Raw genomic sequence first — 19,832 nt, forward strand, 5'->3', positions numbered from 1 at the left:
CTGCTTCCAAGATTGCACAGGTGTTTTGGGACAATATTGGCAAGCTCCACGGCCCACCAAGGTCTATAGTTTCTGACCGTGACCCTATTTTTGTCAGTACGTTCTGGAAAACACTCTTCTAACTACAAGGAACCAAACTTCAGTTCTCATCGGCTTATCACCCCCAAACAGATGGGCAAATAGAGCGAATAAACAGGAGTTTAGAGCATTACCTACGCTGCTTCGTCCATGAGACTCCTTCGGCTTGGCCCCGCTTTCTAAGTTGGGCTGAGTTCCATTACAATACGGCCCACAATAGCTCTACTGGTTTTTCCCCTTTTCAAGCTATGTACGGACGTCCTCCTCCGTGCCTCTTGGAGTACTCCTTAGGGACCACACCTTTTGAAGCCGTGGACTCTGACCTTCAACAACGGTCGCACATTATTGCTTCGTTAAAAGAAAACTTGAGGAAGGCACATATTCGCATGAAAGTTCAAGCCGATAAAAAGCGAAAAGATGTTACCTTTAATGTTGGAGACCAGGTCCTTTTACGTTTACAGCCTTACCGTCAGCTGTCCGTCCATCGTCGTTCGCCCCACAAGCTGAGCCTTCGTTTCTTTGGACCCTTTGAGGTTTTGGAACGTCTCGGTCCTGTGGCTTATCGTCTCCGCTTGGCTGATGGCTCACAGACTCATCCTGTGGCCCACATCTCGTTGTTAAGACCCTTTAGAATGTCTGACCGCTACGTGGTGCATCCTTTTCCGGTGGATCTTATAGCAGACCCCCTGCTCCATTAACCTGCCGCCATCGTAGATCGTCGAGTCATCTGGCGAAACGGAACTGCAATACCTCAGGTTCTAATCCAGTGGCAAGGATTACCACCGGATGCCTCCACTTGGGAGGATGAGCACTTGGTTCTTTCGGATTCTGTGAGACAACATGGGGAGCTGGATAAACTAAAGGGCAATAACGTTGGTGTTTCCCAACCAAACTCACCCACTTTAATTACTGCCCCATCGAACGATGCACTGCCCCTGCCAGTCACCGACAACACAGCCAATAAGATTGCAGCTTCTGGGATTCTTATCCCCCCATCCGCCAATCAACGTTTAGTGATATCCAGCTCACTTACACCACCGACACTTACTCCAGGGGTTCTTGGACGCCCTGCTTCTTGTAGTCCCTTGGGCCACTCGGCTTCGCAGCCCACTAAGCTCGAGGACGAGCTTTGTCTTCAACAAGGGAGGAATGTTGCAGACCAGCTACTTGGGCCTAACATCAACATGCCCGTGCGTACTAGGAAGGAGCCCAGTTACTTACAAGACTACTTTCAATAAATAATTAGTTATGAGATATGTTCAGTATTGAGAGGAGAAAATACTGTATTAGTTAGTTACGTGAAATAGATGACTATTGTAAGGGAGATAGTATAAAGCCCATGAGGGGCGTGAATGAAAAACTAAGAAAAGTTGGACAATCTCTCTCTCTAATTTCCCTTTCTCTCTCATCCTCTTCCATCTCTCTTTCTGTTACGTCTTTCTCCTTATCTCATAAGGAAAACCCTTACATCCACTAAGATTTCACTCCGTGCCTTTGCTTTTGCCGTCTACCGCTTCTTCTTGACGATGACAACATATGTGGTTGAAATTGTGGTCATTCTTTGTTTTTTTAATTTTTTTTTATTGGGTTTCTTTTGCCACAGTGGGCCATATTCTAACTTATGCATATTATTATTCTCTAGCATTGTGATGAATCTAATGATCACTACCTACTTCTCAATTAATTATTTTTTAATCAATATTTTAGAATCCACTATAAAAATATAAATATGAATTTTTTATGCGTCAATACAATTTTAATTAATTAAACATTTCTCATATTTTAAATATAATAAGTACATGCCAAGGAAGTAGCCATATATAATTTTATTCCGTCAATAATAATTTTAAAAAAAAAATTGTTAAGAGAATTTTTAAAAAATAATTAAATTCAAGAGTAAATAAAAAAATAAGTGAAATAAAATATTTGAACCTGGGCTGACTCAGCCAAAACATGGAAGCCCAATTTGAATTCTCTCACTCTGCTTCTATGGGTTATTTTGGTAATTTCGCTTCAGATTTCCATCAATATTTTACCATCAATGAATAATAACATCAGTAAAATTAATTCAACTTGGCCAACCAAACACCTTTTTGTAACTTATCCGGGATAAAAAAATTTCTACCAAATTCCTAACAATCATTTTTTTTCAGTAAAAAAAAATTTCTCACGTACCAAACGCCTCCGAACGGATTAGTAAGAAGGAAAGAACATCATAAGATCCGATTGGGCGAAGATGGCCAAACGAGTCCATTAAAGAAGGGAAACTAGTTTAATTCAAAACCAAAAAATGGGAAATTATTGCAAGTAACTATGATCAAAAGTATACCCAGGACTAAATAACCAAGGTTAGATTGCATGAAAAACTATTGGCTTCAAAATGAAAATGATAAAAAATCTAACTTAAATAATCTATTGGTAGATGGTAGAGAGGTAGTAATTGTAAGAAGAAATCTAAGTGGGACTTGCATGAAATCCCTTTGGTTGAGAGCTAGCACTTAGGAGAGTTCTCATTTGGAGGGAACGATATTATGTGGGTTAAGCTAAAAATGCCAAGTGAAGAATGATAAAAAACCTAGGAATAGGTATGGGTGTAAATAGGCTAGATTTTTGCTTAAATAGCCTAGACCTATATAAAATATTTTAGACTTAATCTGACATGTTAGTTTTATATAGACCCATATTATAAGTCTGGTCTGACTTATATTTAAAAAACAAAAATCTTAGTTTAAGTCTGTTAGTCTGTTTAAATCTATTAAACATTTAATAATTAAAAGAATAATTAAAATAATATTACTTTATTATTCAAAATTATTAAAATAATAATTTTATTTAAAATAAATAATATGATATAAGATAATTTGTAAGCTTATAGGCCTGACATGTAAAAAAAAAAAATTTGTGACTTGTTTTCTAAATAAGTTTTTTTAAAAGTCTAGACCTGTTCTATTTTACTATATTTAATAGGCTAAACTTGGCCTGATATAGACGAGGCCGTATGTCCCTGTAAGCCGGCCTATCTCATTTACATTATTAAGAACAACAATCAGAATTTTATTTCTATTAAGTAACTAAGGCTAACGTAACTCAACATAAGTAACCATGGTTAAGCCCACTATACATACATCCCACTGCTGCAACTCTCCATTCGAAAAAATTTAAGAACTTAAAATGTGCTCAATGCTTTCTTCTTCACTTAATTACAAAAATTATGAGGATATATATATAAAATTATTCTTGCCAAATTTAGATACAGAATATTTTGCATACTATTAACGCGCGTCCACTGCATTTACCGATCTCAGTGAGCTGAAATGAGAGTTCACTTTATTTGTCGTTTAGTTTAGTGTATTGGAAAGTGCATCGAAAGCAGAATAGAGTCTGAGTGAAGCCAATTAAAGATGTGTGTACATAATAAGTGATAAATCAAAAATCATAATCAGAACAAAGTTGCATTTCATACCAATTGATTTTGTTATTATGTCAGCATTATTACATTGTCATAACTTGATCGGCATATAAATTGAAGGTAGCAAAAGGTTATTTGCTGTTATGTTGAAGTAACCATAGGGGTTTCAAGTTAAGGCACCATAAGGGTGAGTCAAGAACTTTGCTAAACTAGTGAATTGAGAGAAAGGGGTTAGGAATTGCCATAAGTTATGAAATATGTTTCTTCTTTGCCAACCTGGGAACTAGTGGTCATAACCCAGTGACAAGTTTACAAAAATATCTAATTTGGCTTCAAAACTTTACCAGTGAACCAATCCTCAAGGTACCAAGATATCCCTGTACACTAAGTTTCTGCATGATAAGTGGCTGTTTGGATTGAAATAAGGCAAACCCGGTTGAAAAATAAGCAGGCTTCCCAATCATCATCACAGAAGGTTCCATCTATTAGTTACACAAGAAGGTCTATTCATGGAAAAAAAAAAGTCGGGTGTTCCCATAGGGTGCAATATCTATGCTTTGGTGCTGTTCATTGAAAATCAGGTTGAGTAGTCAATTACAGAATCACCTAGAACAAAATATGGGTATGTTAGAACAGTTGAACAAAACATATTGATGAGTAGTAATCAAAGATAGGTCCATTACTGATTGAGGAGTCAATTGACCGTGATGGTAACAACTTCCCGTTTTCTGTGTCATGTCCAACAAAAGTAGTGGAAGAATATTTATTAGCTATAAGCCTTAAAAGAATAATATTTAAAGATGTCATTGAACGATTATGCTACTTTCTATCCATAACAACGGCTGTTTTTATCAACATAAGATATTCTGTATCTGAATTTCAGAACTTAAAGCTGACTTTGTTACATTACATATGCATGTACTAGTTTGTTATTTAAGTCTCTGGAGAAGACTACTATACTTGTGATGCATATATAAATGTCATTTTGGGCAGATAACATTAATCAGCTGATCTCATGTACAAAAAGAAAAATAAAAATGTTGACAAAAAAGATAGAAATACAACACTATTAATTGATAACATGTGATGTAAGTTAGATGATTAGCACGTGATAAACGCGATGGAACAGTGCAATATTAAACTTAGGAGAAAAAAAAATACACACCAGTAGAAAGATTCATCCCCTTGACAGCAGCAAAATTCTTATATGTATAGCCAACGAAACTGAGATCTTGAGGAGTTAAGAGCGTCTGTGGACAGAAAGGTTACAATAAAACTGTAAAGGAGTTTTACAATACTACAACATCGATCAACATATATTTAACCTAGAACAAATTCATGTCAGGGTAAACAACTAGAATTGATGAGGTCAACTGGGAGAAAAAGAGCTTACGAATTAATGGAAAGCAACATAAAGCAAATTAATTAGTTATTTATTCCCAGCTTTTTTCTAAAGCACCATCAACCTTCAAAAATATGCCACACCTTTAGAGAAAGAAAAATATTGAGATGCACTGTAACCTTGAGAATCTGAACATTACGATGATTGTATTAAAACTAAATGTTGTGTTAGTTCCATGGAGGAATACTCATTCATCCAGTTATTTTTACATCCCATTTGGCTGAGGACTCGAGTATCAACAGATTTAAAGATGGAGGACCCAAGGATTATTGTGATGGTATATATATTCTAAAGGAGATGAAATTTTCCACCACAAAATGAATGATATATAAAAGCAAACACCTAAGGCAAGTTAATTGATTATTGCCTGACAAATTATTCCTTCAAGTGAATAGAGTGTCTACCTTTCTGATTGGTCCGGATCCAGTTCTAGCTGGTTTTGGTTGATCAACCTATTAACACAATATATTAACGCAAAATATATGAAAATTCATGCACGTATGAATATTAAAGCATAAGCAAGATAGAAAATTCACAAACAATTACTTCATCCATACTGCTTCTGAAAAAATTTATTCTATTAAAGAATGATATACTAAAGGACACTGAATTTAAATGAGTAATGTTACATACTAACAAATATCCATGTACAAATATTAAACATGCAAGTACGCTATCATACAAGCTCATCCTTGTAAAAAGCTGGGGCATGGTGCTATCTTCATTTTCGTTAACTGCAATTGCCCGAAACTATTAGTCCTGTTGCACTTTCTCCATTGATAATTTGATTTCAGCATATTACACCTTAACCCATTAGTGTTGTTTACAATGTCCCCACTTTTAGTACCACCACAATTTAAATTAGGGGTCATCTCTAAACTTAGAGCTCAAAGCATGACACTCACGTGCCTAATAATTTCAATGCAGCCATATTGTGCAACTATGATAACAAATAGGGGCAATGTGTGCAATTTTTATCGGATTGATTGCATGTAAATGAGTGAGAATTAGGCACAATATTTAAGGAATAGAGATATTAGCACATTTGACCAAGTTTTCTCACAGTAATTTGTCAGTTATAGCAATCCAATTTGTCTAAATGTGCCTAGTTTTGGATCATTCACTCATTCAGGGACACATCGAAAGCAATGTAAATAGATTAGGGTAAATGAGCACAAGTTGAAAGATCAACGGAGAAGTGCAATTGTACTGGTATATCAGGGGGAACTGCTAATCTTTCATTACTTGACTAGTTCACTGAGATATGAAGAAAGGAAAAGGTAAAAACTATATAACTCCAGGGAAAAAAAGATAAAACCTTATGGTCTTATGTCTCCGACAGGTAGACAAATTCCCGGAAGACCAGAGATGAAGATAAGCCCAAGGTTTTAGCAAAATCCAAGTAAGTTTCTAAATTAGGAATGCATATCTGCATATTTATACAAAAGCTTCCTAAACCCATCATGCAATTACATTATTTACAAGATAGTACACACTGAATGCATCATAAAATAATGTAGGGGGGCATCTGCAGAAGTACCATGGGTGTAGGCAAAAGGGGTAAGATCAACATAAATCATAAAATCTTACCTCATCAAATTTCATAAAATTCTGAGTGTCAAGCTCCCCATTGACTTGTGGTTTAAATGCTGCCTCCATTTCATAGAGCTTATCCCATACGACATCTTTGAACCAAGGATGAGCCTGGTCAATTAAGAAACAGCCATACAATCAGGGAATAATGTGTTTAATATCAATGCATTATATGAAAAGTGAGAAAGAGAGAAAGAAAACCACATTTTACACACTTTAATTTCATCTGCTCCTCCAGTACCGAGCCTATGTTGAGCACCACAAAGCAAACCACATATAAGATCCTTTGCTTCAGGCGTCAATCTTGCCTCATCCGGAAATTTTAAGTGATTTTTCCAATGCACAATCTGAAGACACTCACCAAGGCAAAAAAAAGTAAAACATAATTTGAACCGTTACTGCTAGAGCTGCCAAAAAAAATAAGGCACTTGACAAATGCTAATAAATACTTTGACAAATTATAATGAGAACATGGTGACTTAACAAATAACTATAAGAGAAAACAGGAAACACAAATTTAACCAACAATATTGTAAGTCAACACACAACAGACATCAAAATGAACAACAGTAAGACTTAAGAATTAATCACATGATGTCAAAAAATAAAGAATCACAAAAAGTACCCGGGAGTAGAGTCCATGCTGTGAATTCTTAAGAGTTCATTGAAATATTCAATAATTAAATCACATAAGACAAGGGAAATAGAATAGAAACATGCTCTTCATACTTGTGCAGTTTTCTCAGAGTTTAATTCATTTTAAGATCATACATATGTGATTGATCGAAGTCCATGAATGTAGAACTTCTCCAAAAACATTTAAGAGACAATTAGTCCAGTGGCATACTAGATTATCTGGATATAACATTTAAAGTGACAAACTAGATGTCTGAAAGGTTAAAAGCATTTATGAAGGTGAGGATAACAGAATCCCCAAACAAAGCAACTATAATGAAAACAGTCTCTATCAAAGAATCAGTTATTTAGTATACTAAAATTTCCTTTTTTTGCCAGAAATATAGCCAGTTTTTTCATCTCCAATTTTATATTGATCTTAGGAATCATGACTTATAAAGGACATTGGACTCAAATAATTGATGGTCAAATTGAATCCTAAAAAACTGCTATTGGACCCTTAAGAAAATTTAAAGTACAAGGAAGGAGATTATCCTCTATAATCAAAATTTTATTGCTTGGTCAAGCATCATGGCAATAACGGTGTGCATGAAGAACTTCGCAGAATCATTTTTTTTACAATTTTTGTTCCCGGGAACAGAAAATGATAGAAACAGTGTTTGACAAAACCGGTTTATTTTTTTTGTTCCCGAGAATGAACCGGTTCAATTTTTATGCTAGGGAACAGAAAAAAGAATAAAAAAAATTCGGCTTTTTTGTTCCCGAGCACAAAATGAAAAACACTTGTTTCTCTCAATAACTCTCTACTACTACCATCCTAGCACGACCACCACCACCATTACCATAGCCACTGCCGTCACCACCACTACCATGCCACTACCACCACTGCCATGCCACCACCACCGTTGCCGTAGCCACTGCCGTCACCACTACCACCGCTACTGCCACCACCACCATCGCCACCATTATCACCACCACCACCATCGCCACCATGCCACCACCATTGCCGCAGCCACTACCGTTACCACCACCACCACCACCACCATGTCATCACCACTACCACCGCCGCCACCATCTCTACCACCATTACCATTGTCACCATTACCACCACCACGCCACTGCCACCACCATTACCGCCGCCACCATCGTCACCATTACCGCCACCATCTTCGCAGCCACTACCGTCACCACCACCACCATTCCATCACTACCACCATACCACCACCATTGCCACCATTACCACCACCACGACGATGCCACAACCACCGCCACCACATCATATGAAAAAGAAAATGATGATCTGAATTTCTTTTATGCTTAATAAGAATTATTTTTTATTTTATTATTTGTTGTGTTATCAAACACAATTCTCATTCTCGGAATAAAAATAGAACATGTTATAAAACATATTTTTTTTCTCAAAAACAGTTCCAAGGCACAGAAATAGAAAATAATTGTTTCTTTTATAAAACAGTGCCAGAGAACAGAATGGTTGTCATGCACACCCTAAGTGTCTATAAAACATATTCGCAGGTCGCAAAGGAGGTGTTGTCGAAGAAGGGGATTGTAAAGAACCAATTCAACCCAAAAGCTTAAGCTAGTGGGTGAGGGCTTTTTAATGGTTTTATATATCTCAACACGCCCCCTCACACGAGAGCCCACTGGGCTTGAAGGGTGGATAATGCACAGGCCCACCTATCCGTGCGAACAAAGAAATTCCACTTGAAAGAAAGTGGGGGCGGTGAGGATCGAACCCGGGACACGAGGCTCTGATACCATGTAAAGAACCAATTCAACCCAAAAACTTAAGCTGGTGGGTGAGGGCTTTTTAATGGTTTTATATATCTCAACAGGGATAAAAGAGAAAAACCTTTCTGCAAGTTGTTACGGGCTCATCAGAGTAAAATGGGGGGTAACCAACAAGCATCTCATACATTATAGCACCAAGAGACCACCTGCAGGAAGTCAGTACCCATCTCAGCAACGGGGGAGATATTTCACATTACTCTTAGTCTTCAAACAAATATGTAATTACATGGGACAGACAGAAATAGCATTTTTTTTCAGGTAAAAGCAACTATGAAGAAGAATAATCTATACCAGAAACCAGCACAGTTTTAAGAACGATGATATAGACTACATAATACTTATTGTCTTCTCTGAGGCAGCACGAAATTCAGACAAAATCATCCTATGCCTATTATAATAGTTATGAAAATGAAAAGAGGGGAACATTTTCATCCATATTATTTTTTAACATTATTTATTTTTTATTTGGAAAAACAGTTCTAATTATCTTCGCATTTATTTAATTTTGGTTCAGTTCTCCTAATTTATGCATAGCATGATATCTGTTCGTAAAAATCAATGGCTGCTAAAATTTGAAGCTAAAAAAGTTAGCAGGCACCTAATATAAATATAGTGTAAGTAGACTTGTAATTGATCAATAAATTTGGAAACAGACATGTACGAAAACCGAGCAATCAAAGTCCTGTATTTTTTCATTCAGCATCCAGTTCATGAAGTAGAAAATCTTTATCCTCAGCTAACTGCCATCTTTTTAATTATCTAAATTTTTCTTCCTTCTTTCCATTAAACACAATTTAGTTCCTACGGAGAATCACCTAAACTGGAATAACATTTATATTAGAGATAACAAGTCAGCCAACTTTGCATTAAAATGATTATCCTTTTTACATCTGCTGTGAGATCCAACTACAGAACTTGATACTGAATATTATAAGACTAGGAAGATCTGTCATCTGAGAGCAGCATGCCTATATAAGATTTGGATGGTCAACTGCGAAAAGTGTTACCATTAGTGGATTTATATGAAATGTAAAGTTTCAATTGAATGTGTAAAGAACCAATTCAACTCAAAAGCTTAAGCTGTTGGGTGAGGCTACATTAATGGTTTTATATATCTCTAACATGCCCCCTTACAAGAGAGCCCATTGGACTTGAAAGGTGGATGATGCATCAGACTCAGCCTACCTGTGCTAAAAAATTCTACAAAGAAAATAGGGGGGCGGTGCCGGTGAGGATCGAACTCAGGACACCGAGGTTCTGATACCATGTAAAAAACCAATTCAATCCAAAAACTTAAGCTGTTGGTTGAGGCTACATTAAAGGTTTTATATATCTCTAACAGAATGAATATAAATGGTTCATTGGATTAAATATGAAGTTACAAATGGATGAGTCTAAAAGGTTCTTATCCAGTGCTCAAAATCCCTCTAAACAGATAGTTCGCAGTCCAAGTTTATAATGCTTCACCACTTTCTTTAAGAAAGATGACAAGATGATTCCTTTTTATGATCCTTATAGATTGGAGTATGCACATAATATCAGAAGGTCATGACAAATTCTTAAAACTGGACAGAAAAGTTCTTTTCTGAAGTATTTTAACTGTAAATTAAATTAGAAAAAAAAAAACTAGCAACTATAATAATTTTTGCTATCAAATTTTGGCCCACACATGTTGTAAGGGGCTTCACCGATTGAACTCTGGCTTAACTTTCTTCTTCGTTTACCTAAGCTACATAGCATAAAGGCGTAGCATTTGACCTATTCCATAATAAGGCATTCTAGGGGCTGCAATGTTTGGATAGAAAACACGTGCAGCATCGGCTGTTGCATCACATACAGACTCTATGTGCAATAACATAGAACCTTGAGCTTTTCTACTACCGTTAACCACTGAAGCCAAATAAAAAATGTATTGCAAAGTTATCATCTGCAATTACTTCAAAATAACAAATCTACTAAAACAGAAAATGTATAGATGCAACTCCTGCAATAGCAAATAAAAAGAGAACATCAACGAACCAGTCACACTCCACACCGTAACCCTTTTTCAGTAACACTTCCGGAGCAATATAATCTGGAGTTCCAACAGTGGAAAATGCCTGCCATGAAATGAATAGATAAGTTGGAGAAGGATATGCATGCAAGCATATTAAAAACAATATATGATCAAATTGATAAAATGCAATCAAAATCGACATTTCATGCACTAATGAAATTATCCCAGTTATCACACAAGTCAACCATATTGATTGATTAAGAAAAGAAACAAAAGTCTTCTATGTAGTAAAGAACTAAGAATTTTATCATCAAGCACAATATCTGAGTGCAAAATAAACAATTATAAATCTTTCATTCTTTACTTTGATCCCTTATTCCACATGGATGACATATTGAATAAGTTGTCCAAGAATGGTGCAACCATGGGACTATTATGCTCATTCAACAGATGACAAATGTAAGTACCTCTAAGCTAAATACACTGTCTTTTTGTGTAATTCATCAATTACATATTACCAGTACAAATTTGTAAGAAATCAGAAATAAGAACCAGTCATCAAGCATCAAATACAATTTCTGAATGTGGACAGAATGCAATTACCAACTTCCTCCGGTTCATTTGCCAATGTTGAAGTTGTTCAAGGGGACTTTTCCAGCGCCTACCGTTTCTGCTATTTCGGAAAGCTCCATCTACATCCATGGTATCATTCATGTTCTCATCATCAAGGATTTCATTTTCATTTATAGACGATAAATTTGAGCAGTCAAGTGGCTTGCAAAGACCAAAATCAGAGAGCTTCATATGACCATTTTTGTCCAATAGAAGGTTGTCAGGTTTTATATCTCTGGGGATACAAGAAGAAACTTATAATTGTAAATTATGGTTTATAAGAATAAGACCATTATGAAGTTTAAGATGTAACAATACCAACCGATGGATGTAGTTGTGTTTATGAATAGACTCTATAGCCAAAACACTCTGGGCAATGTAAAATCTAGCCACAGTTTCAGTCAAAGTTTCTTCCCTCATCAACAATGTCATTATATCACCACCAGGTAAATATTCCATTATCAGATATAAATGTTCAGCATCCTGAAACGAGTAATAGAGTTTCACAATGCAGTCACTGGCAACTTCTGCAAGTAGGTTCCTTTCAGCTCTAACATGCTCAACCTGTGATGAAAATGAACCCAATGAATTAAAAAAAATATTCAAATCAGATGATACTTTAAAAATAATAGCAGAAAGAACTTTCCTTTTTTCTGATAATAAATTGAAGAATGGAAAGAACAAACTTTCATAGTATAATGAAAATATGAAAACTCACCTGTCCCCTGCTAAGCATTTCAGACTTTTTCAACTTTTTCATGGCATATATATTACCTGATTTCTTCTCCCGACAAAGTCTTACCTGTGAAATCATATGGCATAAGCATTCAAACAACTTCACGGTAGTTCGGATACCCAAACAAAATAAAATGACAATACAAAATCATCCCATCTCTTATGTATTGTATAACCAAAGAACAACTCTTCATCAATTAAGAACAGATATGAATATGGTAACGGGATGACACAAAATTAAGAAGAACTTCAGTAAAAGACATTTGTTAAAGCATGATCAAAAGTCAAATCAAATCAAGATTTAGTCACAAAGCTAGTTAGTGAAGTTCCATTTCTAGCATCCATGATTAGCTGTCATATTTAGACAATCCTAAATGTATTGGGGTAGAAGAGAAAAGTATAAAAAGATCATAAGTTTTCATTGGAATGCATAGTTTTTATTTGTCCATTCTTCTTATATCACTATGATTTCATTTCCAACAAAGATTTACTCCTAATCATTTCTGTTACATAGATATATATTACAGATGAATAATTGAGAGTTTTAGTTTCATTACTGATGTAGAGATAAGTATAGGAGTAATTTCCTTATTTCATTATTTTCTATGTTATGTACATAAATTACTCTACTGTTGTACTTTACCTTATTTCACTTACTCATTCACACACATTAAGGTTTATGCATGATCTCTTCTCTCTCAACATGATATCATGAGCCTAGATAGAGAAACTCTATAATTATTTTCTTTAGAGCCACACTTTTTTCTCTCTCTCCCCCGTCATATATTCTTTTATGAAGTGTTCCACAGCTGAATTGGCTGTCAAGTAAGCTCTCTCTCAATGAAAAAAAAAAAACATAGCTCACTGATTGTGCCAAGTCAAGCAGGTAGAGTTGGCTTAGAGTCGTGCATTTGACATTTTTGGATTTTTAGGCCTTTTTTTATTTAGTGGTATTTTTGTAATTTTGTATTTTCTATTTTAATTGCACTTAAAGTTAATTGACACCGTATAAAAGGGTGTTTAAGACACCTAAGGATGGTTAAATATTTTATTATTTTGATAATCGAAATTGAGAATGGAGGATTTCTCTTTTCAATCCTAATTTTCTGTTTAGGTTACTTTCTAATTTTTTTGTATCATATGAAACCAAACACACAAAGTAGGCTGAACAGGAAAATTAGGATTGAAAAAAGAAACCCTCTATTCTCAATTTTAATTATCAATATAATAGAGTATTCAACAACCCCCATCATTCTTAAACACCCTTATATGCGATGTCAATTAACTCTAAAAAATAACTAAAAAAAAAAAACTAATTTACAAAAATGCCACTGAAATGGAAAAAAGCCCAGAAACCCAAAAATAACACACGCGTGATTCTATGCCTAACTCTAGGTGCATCACTGGACCCTTTTCCATACATGACACATTCCAATAGCAATTGAATTTCGGCCTCAACACCTATGCATTGTAAAGATGATGTCCCTACTGTTTTACAATTACCAACAGAACTTTTACACCTCTTTCCATGAAGAGCACCTTTCATGGTCCACATTCAGCTTGAGCATCATTGTGCCCAAACACCTAATGTGTGTATCACAATGAAGATGATAGCCACCACATGATGGGGCAACTCATCTTCACTTATTCCCTAAGGCATCATACATTGCTATGTATGAATAGAACATACTTAAAATGGTTCACAAGGATTTTTTTTTACATGTAGCCAGTCCACTATACTAAATCTTATTCCATATCAGAAAAGTTTTATTCCTAGGAACATTGATTCTTCAGAAAAGAACAAAGGAAAAATGTACAAATGGTTAGCTCTTTTAATCGGGTATTATCCACTCTCCAGATTACCAAATGACTTTCAACATCATGTTTATAAACACAAAATAATAATAATAATAATAATAATAATAATAATAATAATAATAAAAGGCACTAATCATCAAATATGATTATGCATATTTCTACCTCCCCAAAGGCTCCCCTGCCAATAATGGCTAGAAGGTCAAAATCATCAACGCATATTTTATGTCTTTTTAATCGTATATACTCGGTCTCCTTGCGCTCTAAATCCTTCAGTAGATTGATCTGTTCCTCTTCTGGTACGTGAGAAGACTCTAACTTCTTTTGTAGCACTGAACGCCTGAGAATAATAAAATCATGTTCAGTAGCTTTCCAAGATATTTAAAATAAAAACGCAAAGAAAGAAAACTAAATAAATATAGGTTCCATCATTGAATGCATTACTATTCTAAGAACATGAAATAACTTCTATGAAAAATAAAGCATCAAATTCAAGTACACGACAATAATTAAAATCATTTTTGTGCATGCATGCATGTACTTGAGTCAGTGTGTCTGTTTATGAACTAGTACTGCTATAAGGCCGTAAAAATTGCAAGTTTTTTGTGTGTTTGCATGAGTCTATCTGAACAATAACTAAAATCATAATTAAGCATGCGGACATAAGCGCACTAATGATGCACAGGAATTATGAGGCTATGATACCCTGAAACTCCAATTTCATTGATGCTCTCTCAATAGATGCATGAACATTTTATGGCCTCACATAGCATGGGAAGGGGGGGACAGCTTAAATGTTCTTTCAAAATCCAAGTTAAAGTGCATAGGAAGAGATTTTTTATTTTTTTTAATAATAATAATAAAATAAACAAATTAGAAAAGTTACATTCTCATTGACATATAGCTAAAGTAAATGAATTACAAGATTCCTTGTAAGCCAAATTTTATCAACAAAACCATTTATAATTAATCAACATCATCATTAAGAATGCGGCGATCACATAGTAAAGATGTAGCCATTTGACAAACAGTCAAAGCTTCCATAATAAACATATTAGGATTACCAAATTCACATTAAAAAAAGGCAATGAAAACACATTTAATAAAAGGGAAAAAAAGAAGAAGAAAAACTCCAACAAGACATTTCCACCTTAAATCAAATGCCATAAGAAAAAGAATGAAGAAGCTCCCGACAACATGCAAAGAGAAACATCAATAGAAATGATCTTATTATGTACCAAAAAAAAAAAAAAAAAAGAAATGATCTTATCAGCCAAAAGGAAGAAACCAAAAAAAAAAAAGTTTGATAATAAGAAGAATAAATAGTGCATGACATTTTACCTCTCTTTGCGATCTTGGATGAGTTTCATTTGAGCCCTGTAATGGTTCTCAATGAATTTTTTGGCTACAGCAACCCTCTCCATTGTCAAGCTCGAACCAACTTCTCCTTGATCCTCCTCTTCTTCTTCTTCGTCCTCCTTCTCCTTCCCACCCATGGGCCCCACCTCATCTTTCTCCTCCCCAACTTGCACCTCCTCCTCCTCCTCCTTTTGATTATTCTCCATGCCCAAACCAAAACCCCCTCTTCCTAAGATTCACTCTTCTTTTCTTTTGTTTTTTCTTGGCCCTTCCCTCTCTTTTCTCTGTGGTTTGTGAATTGGGATGATTGTGACAACGAAGCTAACTAACAGAAAGAGACCCTCTAATAAAAAAACACGCGAAAGGGTGCTACGTGTCTCTCTCGTTCTCTCTCTTTGTGTGTCCGACAAGTGTTGAACAATAGTTGGGACTATGTTGGGTCCCTCTAGTTTGGAACTAGGAGCTTGTCGAGGTGAAACCGTGATCCTACGGTCTATGATGGTGATCACTGCCGAGGTTTATAACATGAGATTGAATTTATTTGTTCCGGATGGCCCAACAGCAGTGGCCCAAAGGTGCAAGTTCCATCATAACTTTTTATCCACGTCAGTCTTACCAACTGACAACCCTCTCCAACTCCCAATGAAACGACACTCTTTAGGGTAGACACCAAAATGTCCCATCTCGGGATCCCAACCCCCAAATGCAGTCGCCCCAGATGTCATAAGAGGGAACAGCCTCTTTGACATACGCTGACACCGCCAGGCGCATCGCTGCTATCATAGCAGCACCTGTCACGCCCAACAGCATCTGCTATTATGAGCAGATCCCAAAAAGGGTTGACCCCTTCCTCACCAACCCATAGGAGGCTCATACGACCTCCTTATAAATAGTCCTCTTTGGCACACCAAAGAGGCATCTTATGTATCGTTATTATGCTCATTTATATTAAGTCACATATACTCACACTGAATCATTCATTGTTATCTTCTTACCATCATACTTGGTACAGTGCTCTCTAGCTTGGTCTTTACCTCTGCTAGTGAGATCATCCATACAATGACATCATCCCCAAAGAGAACATAGTGGACTTATAGATCCCAACGATAGAGTAATCTTTGGGAATATCCATACCATATACTTTCAATCTCTCTATTATTAATTTTTTTAGAGTATTCCTCTGTAATATTTCTTATGGACTAAATTAAAGTTATGTAAAGAATCCAATACATGCTATTACTTTTATGCTCAACACATATTTTCATTTTTATTTACATAGTTTTTATGTGCCAAAAATTGATAATGGATTTTTCCAATACTGAAAAAATTCTTACATATTTAGGGAGCAAGGATATGCATGATTCGACCCGAGTCGTTTTTTTTTTTCCTGAATCAAATCGAACTGTTTTATTTCATTCAAACTGATTTTTATTTTTTCAGAATTGGCTCATGTTTCATATGAGTTCATGATTTATAAATAATTCTTAGCCGTTCTGAAATGGTTTTGAACCCCGAATCAGTGTCGAATTAATTTTTTAAACCGGTTTTTTTGGTTTGGTTAAAGAGTCTGAAATGGTTCTGAAATTATTTTGCATTCTGTTGAGGGAGTGGTGTATTTATATCGTAGTTATATTGTGTCATATGCTACGGTTGTAATGAAGTGGCGTGGTACATGAGAATTGAAGTCAATACTAACCCTTTGCCAAGTACAATATTCAGTACTTTTAATGTTTTGTCAGCTTCCAATTCCCCAATATGGAGTTGAGGAAGATGAGCCATTTAAAACTTCATTATGGGTGATAAATCTGACCTCCAACTACTTTAAAGAGTCTTAGCTTCTGGTGTGAAAGGGAGAAAGTGGAGGCAGGGGATGAAGCCGAATCTGCAAACACATAGATTCCTTTTCTCACTCTTTTGTAACGATCAAATATTCAGTGAGCCACCAGAGAAATGGAGTTTGAGGCATTCTCTACTCCCACAAAGGAAGACGAAGGGCATCCATCATCTACAAGAAGCTAATGAATTCTTGTCCAGGCAAAAAAAAAAAAAAAATCAATTTTATTAGAATTTCATTGGAGTGTGTGTATGCACCTGTTGTAAGAGACAGGATTGCACCTGTTCCCAACAACACTGACTAGACAAAAGTCAAAAGTCAAAAGTCAAAAGCACAAACTGAATCTTTCTGGGGTCAGACATTGTGGGACACATCAGAACATGTGTTATGGCACCAGACATGGAGAAAAGAAAAGCGGTCGCATCAAGCACACATTAGTAATTGCTGTCAAGTCGACAATTACAGCATAAGGAAGAAGAACCAGCACATAATTTAAGATCCAACAAAATTCAAGTATCCATTAATTTCATTTAATTCTCCAAAAAATCTCTATACAACTTACACACACACACACACACACACCCATTTAATTTAACTATATATGAAGGTCTTATTTCTAATGTGACTACATTACAACAAAACATAGCCAAAAGAATTGACAGAATTAGAGTAAACAAAGATTAAAAAAACTACACAAAACTAGTGCCAGCACGACCATGGTGTAACAAATAGTGAGCTATATGATCTCTAGCCACCATGGAATTCTCAGAACGCACATTGTTCTCAGCTACCATCTCATCATCAAAAAGATCAAAACTCCATTGAGGATCCATAACCTCATTCCTCATCTCACAAATATTATGCAGAACACAACAAGCACCAAGAACAACAGGCAAGTCCTGAAGCTTAACCTCTGTTCTCTTCTGCAAACAACCCCACCTGCCTTTCAATCTAGAAAAGGCTTCCTTTGCAACCCTCTGAATGTCCCCAACTTTCTCATTGAAAGCATGTTGAGTCCAAGTAAGGTTCTGGTGTGTGTAAGGAACCAAAACCCAATCCATAAGAGGGTGCCCAGAATTCCCAACAATCCAAACATCCTTCAAACTACCACCATAACCTCTCTGATACAAAGCACTCTTCTCCAAAACTTGATCATCAGGTAATGAACCAGGCCAACCAATACACACATCGGAGAAAACCCCTTTGGGATCAACCACCCCTTGAACTGTTATAGAGTAACAAGTCTTCTGGTTCCTCTCAGTGTGTCGTTTGTTGAAATAAGCAGAAACACTTATCTTTGGTGCAATGATTGGAACATGTGTCGTGTACATTGAACCACCAACATTTGGTATTCCCGAAATGCCCTCGAACTCTTCTTTTATACCCTTCATCTCCTCCTCGTTAGGCCAATGAAGAAACTTCGGCATCAGAACTGTTTTTATGGCGGCACAAACCTCTAGAACGAGCTTGTGACACGTGGAGATTCCTAAACCGAACCGCTTCGACACGAGCCGGAGCGGGTCACCGGTGGCGAGCCGCCATATGCAAACCGCGACACGCTGGCGAACCGGGATGGCATCGCGTAGCATCGTGTTCTTCTTCGTCACCACCGAATCGAGCTCGTCGCAGATCATGTCGAATGTTCCCTTGCTCATTCGGAACCACCGCCGGAACTCCTCCTCCGGGAAGTCGTTCCGGCTGCACCGCTCCCACCAGTCCTTGGACCGGTCCTTAACCCAAAGCCTTCGGTGTTGCTGAACAGACGAACCCGGTTGAATTGAACCGGTCTCATTTAAACCCGAACCCGCAGCAGCAGCAGCATTAAGAGCAGAACGACGAACCCTCTTGGCTTTATTATGACCGAGCTGGTCCAATTCATTATAATGGGTTTGGAATTGAGCCATGTAGTGGTTCATGGTTCGAGCCTGGTGGTCATAATTGGCATCGAACATGGTTCGTTGTTGTTCTGACTCAACAACACTGTTTTGTTGCTCTTGTTTCTCTTCGTCCTCTAACAGAATCAGAGAAGCAAGTATATCCTTCAAGTTGTTACTATCTTTTCGCTTCTTGTTATTGTTGTTGTTGTTGTTGAAATCCATGTCTGGTAACGTGTTATAGAAATGAGAGTAATCTTCTTGGCTGAAAAATGTGACGGGAGTAATTTCCATGTGTGAACGCTTAAGATTTCGCGTGTGAGAGAAGAGAGAGGGGGTTTCGAAGATTTATAGGAAGAGGAAACGTGTGGGGCAAGTGTGAACACGGTGACTATGTGTGTATTTGGGGGAAGCGTGGTTTTTTACGCGGTTGGATTGGTAACGACTAAGGATGCTTCTTTCTTCAAAAAAAAGAAAAAAAAACAGAAAAATAAATATAAATAAATAAATAAGAGAGATTCTTTATTTTGGAATGTTGCGGGTTTGAAAAACGTTGGAGAAAGAAAAGGTAGAATTGGAATGGGAAGGGGTGTGGAGAAGTTTCGCTTTCGGGATTTGGAATTGGGACCAAGGAAAGCCGAAAAGCGTTCAGGAATGGAAGGAGTTGAGAAAAGAGATAC

General features: G+C 36.5%; 2 protein-coding genes across 3 annotated transcripts; both read right to left on the reverse strand.

The window, feature by feature from the left end:
• Positions 1–3,596: 3,596 nt before the first annotated feature.
• On the reverse strand, positions 3,597–15,650 carry LOC133303771 (uncharacterized). Of its 2 annotated transcripts, XM_061503743.1 has the most exons (13): positions 15,427–15,650; positions 14,251–14,425; positions 12,254–12,337; positions 11,858–12,099; positions 11,527–11,770; positions 10,947–11,026; positions 8,989–9,073; positions 6,698–6,829; positions 6,480–6,593; positions 5,294–5,341; positions 4,653–4,737; positions 4,171–4,215; positions 3,597–4,093 (listed from the first exon to the last, which is right to left on the reverse strand). In XM_061503743.1, exons 1-13 carry the CDS (start codon positions 15,648–15,650, stop codon positions 4,065–4,067), a joined length of 1,587 nt encoding a protein of 528 aa, XP_061359727.1. In that variant the 3' UTR covers positions 3,597–4,064. The 2 variants fall into 2 exon arrangements, with proteins under 2 accessions (XP_061359727.1, XP_061359726.1); XM_061503742.1 differs by having other exon boundaries at positions 3,597–4,215.
• Positions 15,651–17,820: 2,170 nt separating this feature from the next.
• Positions 17,821–19,454, reverse strand: LOC133303783 (protein ALP1-like). Its single transcript, XM_061503761.1, has one exon. It carries the CDS (start codon positions 19,444–19,446, stop codon positions 17,968–17,970), a length of 1,479 nt encoding a protein of 492 aa, XP_061359745.1. The 5' UTR covers positions 19,447–19,454; the 3' UTR covers positions 17,821–17,967.
• Positions 19,455–19,832: the final 378 nt, after the last annotated feature.

This window comes from Gastrolobium bilobum, unplaced genomic scaffold (genome assembly GCF_033153095.1).
Source record: "Gastrolobium bilobum isolate Gb01-03AN ecotype WA unplaced genomic scaffold, APGP_CSIRO_Gbil_v1 utg8466, whole genome shotgun sequence".
Classification (NCBI taxonomy): domain Eukaryota; kingdom Viridiplantae; phylum Streptophyta; class Magnoliopsida; order Fabales; family Fabaceae; genus Gastrolobium; species Gastrolobium bilobum.

Bases quoted from the DNA above. Each gene is read 5' to 3' on its own strand.
- LOC133303771 (XM_061503742.1), bottom strand. From the start codon at position 15,650: ATGGAGAATAATCAAAAGGAGGAGGAGGAGGAGGTGCAAGTTGGGGAG. The intron at 12,100-12,253 runs GTGAGTTTTCAT...TTTTCATCACAG, and splicing joins AAATGCTTAGCAGGGGACAG to GTTGAGCATGTTAGAGCTGA. The intron at 11,027-11,526 runs GTAATTGCATTC...ATTTCATGGCAG, and splicing joins AAATGAACCGGAGGAAGTTG to GCATTTTCCACTGTTGGAAC.
- LOC133303783 (XM_061503761.1), bottom strand. From the start codon at position 19,446: ATGGAAATTACTCCCGTCACATTTTTCAGCCAAGAAGATTACTCTCAT.